The sequence below is a fragment of the Pocillopora verrucosa genome, chromosome 6, assembly GCF_036669915.1.
Source record: "Pocillopora verrucosa isolate sample1 chromosome 6, ASM3666991v2, whole genome shotgun sequence".
NCBI classification, from domain to species: domain Eukaryota; kingdom Metazoa; phylum Cnidaria; class Anthozoa; order Scleractinia; family Pocilloporidae; genus Pocillopora; species Pocillopora verrucosa.
Window position 1 is genome coordinate 23499160 of NC_089317.1, and position 10403 is coordinate 23509562.

Genomic DNA, 10403 nt, shown 5'->3' on the forward strand with positions numbered 1-10403 from the left:
TGTCATCTTTGGCCAACTTGCTCGAAGCCGTCATGATACTGTTTGTTGACCACTGATATTCCTTCTGGAGGAAACGCAAAAACACTTCCACCGAAGCTGTGGGGAAAATAATTTTAATGTCGATGAGGACATTTTGTTAATTCATACACACTCAGTTACGTAATAAAATTTTAATAACGCGGTGATAAGAGCCAAAAAAAAGAGTACAAAATATGCAAGATATTGATTAGTGGCTATTAAACCTAAGGCACCCAGCGAAAAGCAACGAAAAATTAGTTTATGCGGTCAGTCAGTGCCAAGTGAGGAAGTTATGCTGTCAGTGCGGTACTGGCCTGTAGAGCAGGCGTAATTTTGGCGAGTGCTCTGTATTTTCTCAGCGAAAATCATGGCCGCGATCTTTGATGTTAACGGTAGCGGAAGGCTAGCGAGAGAAAGAGATTTGTACTAAGGGGGCGGTCGACGGTCAAAAATATGTAGAGAGGTAGGGGTGGGGGAGTGAGGATTACCGAGTCTTCTCGCCCTTCCCCCACCCCCTACCCCCATGGTAGACTCTTACTCCAAATCAAAGATGGCTGGTCTGATAATTGCTTTATAAGCGATCGCGAACTTGTAACGTTAGCCTGCCCTGAAAGGATGCCTGCAATGCAAGTTAGTGCGGTACAAAAATATACAGCGAGTTTTCAGCTTCATGTGCGGAAAAACAATTCTACGCATAATGCAAAATCATTTTTACATCAGAATTCTCCTCGAACGTTTTCCCCAGCTTACACTTGTAGCTCATACTATTTAATGCCCGCTCTCAAACTAATTTTCCTCCCCTGCATTAGCGACAATTTGGTGCCTTTCAGCACGGTTTTGAATTGAAGAAATGTAAAATGGTTTCCGTGTTTACGTAGCCTGATGTAAACACGCGGGAGGTTGGGAGAAAACGAGATAAGCGTAAGAAACCACGACGCTAAGCAGAGTGGTTTCCAGCTTATCGAGCGTTCTCCCGACCTCCCAAGTGTTTACATCAGGCTATGTAAACACAAAAACCATTTTACATTTCTTTTATAAAATAACTAATGAAAGAGGAACGAAAACCGTGTTTACATACGCTCATGTACAATGGTTTTATGGCCAATCTGAGCGCACGTACCATTTGAATTATTTTATAATGATATAGATTGCACGGAATCGATGACTCATACAGCAGAGGCCTTCGTTTTCAATGTCTTATTGCAACATGCACCATGCACTATTCTAATTAGCTTACCATCAACGGAATCAGGTGCCACTTGTCCACTGATAGTAACTCCCTCGAGAGCTTTCATCATCTCATCCTCTCTTTTGTTTTTCTCTTTTTGCTTCATGATCTTGACAGCCCGTTCGGCGGTCATCAAAGCATAGTGCAAGATGTCAAATGTCATCTGCTCTATCTCAGGGTTACGTTCCTTGTTTTCTTTGGTGTAGTTCCACATGAAGAAAGTGTGGCTAGGGGAGCTACCGGTAGCAGCTGATGCCTCGTCAAAAGCGTCCTTCTCATCGTCTTCAGTTTTCAGTTTGTCCCTATGAGTTATAACAGTTATTGGGGCGATTCCTGTTTAAAAAAAAAAACAAATGATAATGGTCACATACTGTCCTCTACCATTTGATTAGTTCGTGTCTATAAGCCAGCACCGTTTTTTAAGTCATTGACCGGTTTCAGTGTTCCTCTGTGGGTATTAAACAATAACAGAGCAAGATATTTTTTCGCCACAAGCGTGGGACGAAGAAAAAATTCTGAGACCCCATGAGGAATCGAACGTCAGACCTTGAATTCCGCGCTCTGATGCCCTACCACTGAGCCACAGAGACTCTGAGCTGGGTCTTTAAGTGGGATTCATAAACTTTATTTTGCGCAGATTCATACAATACCGTTTTTTCTTAGGACATCTCGAACTGGTTTCAGGTAATCCCTCAAGGCACCTTCAGTGAGTCTTGGGTCGTTAGCCATCACGACAATAATGATTCCATGCAGTTTTTTTTCAAATGCTGGACATTGATGCAACTCCTGTGTGTTGTCTTCGTCATTGTCAGGGCGAACGATGTTATCTCCGGGCTGAATTTTCCCGAACAGGATATTCTGAAACTCGATGTTCTCGTTGGAGTTGTAGTTGAAGAAGCCCCTGGTGTCTACCAAGCGGAAGAACATCTCTGGCAGGTAGTCCTGGAGTGTGATGGTTCCCTCTTGTCCTGTTGTGCTGTCCGGGGCGGATCCTTTTTCTGTTTGCCTTACCGCCCGTTCGCACGTGTTGATGAAGCAACTCTTCCCTGATCCCGTTGGGCCAAACACACCGATCCTGAGCTGGGTTACATCATCAATGTTTAGCCCCATAAAATTGTCAAGCCTGGTCTTGTCTCCAAACCTGTAATTGAACAACTGATCTCGGCGTCGGCAAAGTTCGGCCTCCAGTTCCAAAAGTTTCTGTTCTTCTGCTCGTCTTCTGGCTTCTTCTTCTTCTTTTTCTTTCTGCCGTTGTTCCTTGAGTTGCTCCCTTCGTCTCCTCTCTTCTTCTTCCTTCTCTTTCTTTATACGCATTTTTTCCTCGTGCTCACGTTGTTTTCGTTCATTCTCCAGCCGTCTTTTCTCTTTCTCCTCTGCTTCACGCCTTTCTGTTTCTGAGTTATCCACATACGTGTAGTGAGTCTCTTGACTAGAACCACTCTAGGGAGAGGGGAAGAATAACTTTAGCGTTATTATCATGATTCACAAGTGCGATCATTGATATACCGCCCTTCTTGTAAGAGCCTAGAAAAGCTGGAACAAAAACAAAATCACAGGGTCTGGGGCGGGAATCTTTTCAGGGTCTCAGATTCTTTCTTGACTCGCACTCGTAATAAATGTCAGTGTTGTGAAGTATTTCGTTGATTGTGATTTTTGTGTTTATACAGTCGAGACTGTATAAGCGATCACCCTGTATTAAGCGGTCAGATTTCAAGTCCCCAATTTTTTTCCACTTAATCACTGCTATTTCCGTCTCTTTTAAACGGTCACCTCTATTGGGTGGTCGCGGTCACCCTTTGCAAAGTCTCGATCAAGTGTTTTAGTGCTTTTTTAATTGTTTCCTTCACCTGTATCGAACAGTCTCTGAAAGCAGGACCACTCAAATAAAACTGGAAAGAATTTTTAAAGTAATTCTTATTCATGTTTCTCTCCCAAAAGCAAGGTAAATAGTATTTTCGAGTGAAATTCTTTTCATAGAGTGGTCAATTATGGCTTATAATGGCTATGTTTATCGTTTTTTTAACACCCTGGTCTGAGCATCCTGTGTTAAGGTGGTAAACCTGTATTAAGCGGGCATTCCCTGTGGGTGACCGCTTAATACATGTTCAATCGTATTTACTTGACATTTTAGTTCAAAGTCCGAACTTAGTTTGGTTTTAGCTATCACAGTGAGTTCCCTGATTGTGACTGTCTTGTCTAACTTCCATTTGTGGACGTCCTTAATTTGTTTGTTGACCTCTGCCTTGAACTCACACAAAGCTTAAGGTTCTTGTTTTGGCTTTGGCTGTCAAAGATTGATTGTTTCATCAAACCATGTACGATTGATTGTTTGATTGGAAGCATTAATTATGTTCAGACATAGTTTGAAGCTACACCGGTTTGCAGATTTAACACCCTGTATGTAAGGAATAACAGGTTATTCCTTACATACAGGGTGTTACTGAACCCATCAAGAGAATTTTGAATAGCCACAACGTTAAAGTTGCTCAAAAACCTTTTCAGACTTTGGGGCATATTTTCGCCAAACCTAAGGATCCTGCACTGTAAAATTAAAAGAGTTGATTTGGCCCCAAAAATGGCGCCAAAACGAGTGAGTCCAGTTTGGCACTTGCTTAGGGTCAATTCGGCCCCATTGAAATGGGGCTGTTTTTGGCACCAATTTTGGGGCTGAATTGACCCCGTTGTAGGGGCCAAATTGGACCATGTGAAGGGTGAATTTGAAAAATACAGGGGCCACTTTGAAATTTATAGGGGCCAAAACAGCCCCCGAAATTTCAGCCCTTTCACAAATGGCCCCTTTAAAAAGAGCCAATTCAGCTCCAATGTGGGCCACTTCTGAAGTAGAGGGCTCTTTCCTCTCCATGCTGATTTTCCCCCTTACATTCAAATAATGAAAATACACCACATACTTTATCTTTCAAACACTCATTTATTAGGTTTTAGATATTGTTTATGTAAAAACCTTTTACGCTACCTGATTTTACAGTTATTACGAATCTTAATTGTGGTATAAAACAGACAAACTTTAAACATACATACATATTTAACATTAATTCAACCATTTTCTAAAATAGATCTCTTCCCTAAATCAGTATACTTCTTAACAGTGTTTTGCATTGCATTGCAAGAAAGCATTGCAAGAAATTACACTCAAGAGACACTTGTGAGTAAAGCTTCCCTTTTCAATGACTTAGCAAATGCGGTAATGTAAAGCAGCTTATAATTAAGACTGATTTAAAGTACAGAAAATTATCAAAATAAGACAGAGGCAACAAATGGTCCAGTTCCTGCACAAGAATATAGATCTTGTTTGATTTGTGCATATGAAAAACAAAGAGCCTTAGAGCAGCAAAGAGTATTCTTCCAGTGGATGTGAGAATACATGCACTCATATTGCTACTTTAGATATTATCAAAATATAAACTATCAGCAAGTACTACCGCAGGCATTTGCCAAGTCATTGAAAATAGAGGAAACAGTGACAAGAGTCTGCCTGTGCCCAATTTCAAGTAATACTTGCTCTAAAAAAAGTCAAAATTGCTTTTGACCGATTGTAAGAAAATATAAATGAGCCAAGTAACCCAATGAGCATCAAGAATCTTTTCTTGTGAGAAGTGACAAATTACACTTCCCTCTGTTACTATATTCAGGTGATTGATGTATTGAAGACCTCCAACAATTAAAATTTGTGCTCGACATAATCTGATTGCTGAATCAACATCAGCTACTCTATGCAATAAAAACAAGTTTTACAACCACATTAAAATCAAGCCAAAGTGCAAAAAGTGCCTGTAGCCAGAAAAAAAAAGAATATATATATACACACTTAAGTTAAAGAATTAAAGAGGACGCATCAATTCTCTGTGACTGAGTTTTGTGCCTAAGCGCTCGTCAGACAGAAAAGTTCTGTCTGACAAGTGCTTAGGTGCGAAATTCAGAGTCACAGAGAATTGATGTGTTCTCTTTAATTCTTTAACTTATTTATACTTAGCTCTGCTACCACAGCATTGAGCACTTTATGCCAAGGTAGACTCTACCCCCACATTTACATATATATATATTGTTTTTCTAAAACTATAAGCTAAAACACCAGAAATGGAAGTGGAAGTTTAGCTCAATGTGTGTAATTTGTCTCCCATTCAAGACTCGAAAAACTAATGTATGACTCCCAAAATATCTAAAAAAAAAATCAGCTATTCTATGTCCAATATTTATCTAATGGTTTGACAACAGGAATATTTTAAAAAATTGCAAAATCAAAAAAAACTAAACAAAAAGGCAAAATTGATACAACCCCAAAGTACTTGAACCTTTGTATCTGGACTTCATTGGCAAATGGGCTCAGAAATTTTAGCTGTTCATCTTAGTACCAAAGTAGCAGTTTTTGGACTTATACCTCCAAAATGGTCACAACTTCATTAAATGCATGTGATGACAAACACACAAGAACAAAGGTCATGAATTTAAAAGGTGAGAGTGATTATTTTGCAACTTTTTAGTTTAAGTATAGAGATTCAGCACCACAAAATTGTCTCTCTTCACTACAAGCAGAAGAGGTGAAGCAATAGATTTTTAGACCATACCAATCCATTCAGTTTCCAAGTAAACTTAGTCTAGTATCCTGCTAACCATACAAGGATACTCTGCAATAATTTTTCAATCCACTGTTGCTCAGAGTACTTTAGGCTGCTGATGAGATATCCCTTCTGGGTATCCAACTCTACTGAGGCAGAGAACTGTACAAAAAAAACAAACAAATGTTAATTTGTTGTTGGAGAACAGTAAATTTTTGCAACTACAAAGTTGCAAAATATTTGTAAGCAAACTGTGCATAAGAAGTAAAAACACAATAATGGTGATCATCAATGATGTATTTTCACCAAACTGTATATGTACTTATCAAGAAAAGAAATCATACCTCTATGCACTTCAGTTTTAGTTCAGTATTCATGAATAAATAAGGATTCCTTGTAGACTTAAAAAACAAAACAAATAAAAGTTTCTTACCCTCGAAGGTAGTTGGAATTTTGAAAGCCATTCAGGAGGAACCTGTAGGAAAATATTTGTTTTCAAAAAAATTAAACTGTCTGATAACATCCTATCAATTCACTAATTTTTTAATTTGCCAGATTTAAAAATTGGGTTCACTTTGTTTTATGCATGGTGCAAGTAAATACATATCTAATATATTTCAATAAAAATAAAGCAAATCTCGCCATTTTTGTAGGTGCAATCTCCGAGATTTGTCATCTTTAACTGACCAACTGGCACCTTGTGTGTTTTCCTTTAGGATATAATCGAAAGAAAGTAATCGATAATCTACTCTTCACCATCCTGCTAAGTTTAACATACAAGAACTTACTTAGACAGTGCTCAGTTCTGTCGCCTCGTCTGTAAAACAGAGATCCTTGGGCGATTTACCCTTTTCTTTCGGTGCCAATGTCACCTCTAAATTTTCATAATCGCTGATGTTATTTGAATCATCAATCGACGTTTGAACCGTCTCACTCGAAGGACTTGATTCTGCACGCTGAAAGAGTGAGAGCCAAAAAATCAGCTTAAGTGGATGCAAACAAAGACATAGAAATGAAAATATCAGTTCATCTTTTCAAGAAAAAGATTAAGAATTCAGAGTGAGAGTTCCTAAAATCAGAGAATCTTGAAATAAGTTAAATCCATCTTGTGCAAAAGCAGTATTCGAACTGTAACCGTCTCTATCTCTCGGCTCCAAAACTTGATCACGTGACTTTAGTTGCGAAACCGCTGAGACTCAACAAGTAATTTAGTGTAAACAACTGGGTTGAAAACGTAAATTAGCCACCGTAAAGGGTAAAAAAGCTGACGTTTCGAGCGTTAGTCCTTCGTCTATCGCTCTGACGAAGGGCTAACGCTCGAAACGTCAGCTTTTTTACCCTTTACGGTGGCTAATTTACGTTTTCAACCCAGTTGTTTACACTAAATTACCTGCTATACTCTCCCACCGACGCAGCACCACAGTTTCTTTAGAAACTTACCCCTTTATTCATTCGAGACTCAACAAGACTCGGGAGAAGAGGCGAACCATTCATGCGTCAAATTCTCCGGTGGGAAAATTAATTATCGTACCGACGAAGAACTCGTGTCATCTCTAGGTTCAGCGTTCATTGCAATCAATTTCTTGAGCTTTAGACGCTCTTTTATAATAGGGATGTAGTGCCTTGGTACGTCTGCATCTTGGGTGATGGCAAGGAGATCTTGGCCATCGCAACCGTCTTTTTCTGCAAGATAAGATACGAACAAAGATCAACGGAGCGGTCAAGTTTGTGAATGTAAAGTTGCAGTAAAATACGTTGTTAAGAAATTTCTTTTGCCTACCATTCCTTTCTTAAGTCTCATTACATGCGACTGTAGCCAAGAAACAGCCTCTTCTGTGACGAATTCGCTGCTATAATTCATTATTGTTTCCGACGCACGTGGTTTAGGTTCGACTAATGCCATCACAGGCAGCTCACGCTCACGTCTCGAGAAAAAGCCAACCATTAATTCGTTGTGTGACTCGGTGTTCAGTTACGAGAGGAACCGTTGAAAATTTGAACACTTTATAAGGAATAGTATAGGGAACGAAATATGGTCGAAAAAAGAAAATTATTTTTATATTTTCTTTTTTTTTCAAAAATTGCACCTCGTTGGGGCCAGATTGGTCAATCCTACTTGGCTCTTGGAAGGGCCAAATTGAGAAAAAGTTCCAAAGTAGAATTCATAGGGGCCAATTCAGATTTTGGAGGGGTCGAAATGGTACCTGTCCCGCCCGTTTTGGCTCAAATAGTCCAAAACGAACCTTGATGGGCCAAACTGGCCCTCGAGAAATTGGGGCCAATTTGGCTTTTGGGGTCAATTTGGCTCTTTTCATTTTACAGTGTGTCACGAAAGAACAACGAACCGACGCCATTTATTCTATTCCTTGCAATGACTGTGATAACGAATACATCGGACAGACCAAACGCCAGTTTGGTACACGGTTAAAAGAGCACCAAAAAGCGGTTTTTCTTTGCAAAAAGGAAAATTCAGCTTTATCGGAGCATACTTGCCTAACCAACCATACAATTGGGTGGGATAATTCTAAAATTATCACCACTAATCGGCGTTACCACCAGCGCCTTTGTTTGGAGGCTTGGCACATTAACTCCGCCCACGCTCCTTTAAATCGTGACGATGGCGGTCTGCTTCCTGACGCCTATTTACACCTCGTCAGAAAAAAGGCCGCTAATTAGTGATCATATAAAAGGACCTCTTGTTGCAGCGTTTAGATCACCCCTGATGAAGGCACTAGACAGGAGTGTCGAAACGTTGGGTCTATGAATTGTAACTTCTTCGGTTACATTCATTAAATCTGCAAACCAGTGTAGCTTCAAACTATGTCTGATTGTCCACCTGGTTGCCGTGTGAACTTTAATATAATTAATTATGTTGTTGGTTATTTGTGAGATTCTTGTGTAAGTGTTCTGAAAACATTGTTTGATCTAAAAGGGTCAATTGACCAGCATGCCCATTCATGTCTATATACTGTGAATATATAAGCGTGTACCATCGAGTTCAAAGTAGGAGGGTCGATCAGAGTTACGTAGAAGAGTCACTCAGAGTTAGATCATCACTTAGATCACCACTTCGAGTCAGAATGGAGAGGAGAAGCGAGACTTTTAGGCCTTTCCTACGTCTCTTGATCATATCACTCGTAACTAGATCAGAAATGAACTCGCTCTTCGGTAGTGTCCAAGCAGAAATAAAACTCAGGACTGAAAAGTCTCACACCACCATTAACTATGTCGATTCTCTCATGCACGATGGGAAGTTTCCCTTTCTAATGACCACATGGGCTTCCAAGAATTTAAGTCATTTAAATGAGATGTTTTCTCATTAACATTGACCACTTTCATGAAGTGGGGGGATTTATTAATCCTTGCCGCTATTGTCTGTGGAAATAGATGTTTTGTGACCTATTCTGTGTTTTCATGTAGCGTGGTTTTAAAATTTGCGTGACTCTACTTAATCAAAACAACTGACAGACTTTCTCGGAAATGTTTGCAGTCGTTTTTTTAATTGACAGACGCGGAGCATTGCGTTTTGTTGAGCTATCAACGAAAGAGATAGAGCATAAAAATTCCCTTTGCTAGTGGTAAAGATGTTGTAAACTGTTCAAGTTCAATTTGCAATGCTCGTATACGATGACTTCGAGGCTGAGTTAGTGGAAATTTTAAACGTAATATTCTTTTAATATCGTGGATCAAATATTTTTAACTTAGAAATTTCTACCTGGTTAGAAAGCTGTTTTACGTTTTTTAAGAACCAGATGAATTTAAAGCTTCCAAAGTGAAAGGTGCGATTTTTCTCCTTTTCTGAAGTTACAGGAAGTAAGATGAAACCGCGATTCGAATTCACAAATTTGAGTTCTTCCAGCAAAACTTGTCAACTCTCGTCCTTTCTTTTCACAATTCTCTTTTGTGCAACTTGGATTTAATTCTTTTGACGAAATTGAAAGTTCAGAAATCGATATGTAGAAAGTATTCATTTTCAGTTTCCGAGAAGTGAACAGTCATAAAATCTTCCATGTGAAGATTTCGTTTAAATCAACGGCAATTTTCGCCAGCAGTTTGCCTGAGTTTAAAAATCATTACCTCAGCGAAGGTTAAACTTTCGGCTTGTACCGTTAGCCGAAGGCTAACCTAGTTCTTAATTTCTTTTTCCATAAGAAAAAGTTCCATTTGAAAGGATTAATATTAGTGTCACAGCTCATCCGCATGAATGATATAACATTTTACACGCACATTTCGAGCACCGGTGAAAGGAAATGACGAGTCAAAACCTGCAGAAGAAGTTGTTGAAAAAAGGCAAAATTCTTGTAAAACTTACCCCCATTTTGAAGATTTACGTAAAGACGAACTTATTCTTATTCCAACACAAGTGAATGTGTTCGTGTAAGATACGAGGCACCAAGTGTAAGACAAGATGCTAGATGGGAATTTTCCCTTTCAAGTGACCTCATGTGTTTTCCGAGAATTCAATCACGTGATTTTACAGATGTTCCCTCTGACGAGGAACTAATTAGCCAAGTGACGACAAATTCATTTCTTGTGCGCCAAGGTGAGTTCGACTTTTATCCTCAATCAAATACAACTCTATT

General features: G+C 39.2%; 1 protein-coding gene and 1 long non-coding RNA gene across 2 annotated transcripts in view; both read right to left on the reverse strand.

The window, feature by feature from the left end:
• LOC131770194 (uncharacterized) overlaps positions 1–10296 on the reverse strand; it is a 10817-nt gene extending 521 nt beyond the window's left edge. The window contains exons 1-4 of the mRNA XM_066169224.1: positions 10133–10296; positions 1897–2686; positions 1256–1579; positions 1–96 (exon numbers count right to left, since the gene is read on the reverse strand). The exon at positions 1–96 is cut by the window's left edge and continues 521 nt beyond it. Of these exons, the coding sequence (XP_066025321.1) occupies positions 1–96; positions 1256–1579; positions 1897–2686; positions 10133–10138 (1216 nt within the window). The 5' untranslated portion in view covers positions 10139–10296. The remainder of the gene's footprint in view (positions 97–1255; positions 1580–1896; positions 2687–10132) is intronic.
• On the reverse strand, positions 4208–7461 carry LOC131779410 (uncharacterized). The gene is made up of 4 exons (XR_010717955.1): positions 7261–7461; positions 6609–6776; positions 6254–6295; positions 4208–5982 (listed from the first exon to the last, which is right to left on the reverse strand). It is a non-coding gene; the product is annotated as an uncharacterized lncRNA (long non-coding RNA).
• Positions 10297–10403: the final 107 nt, after the last annotated feature.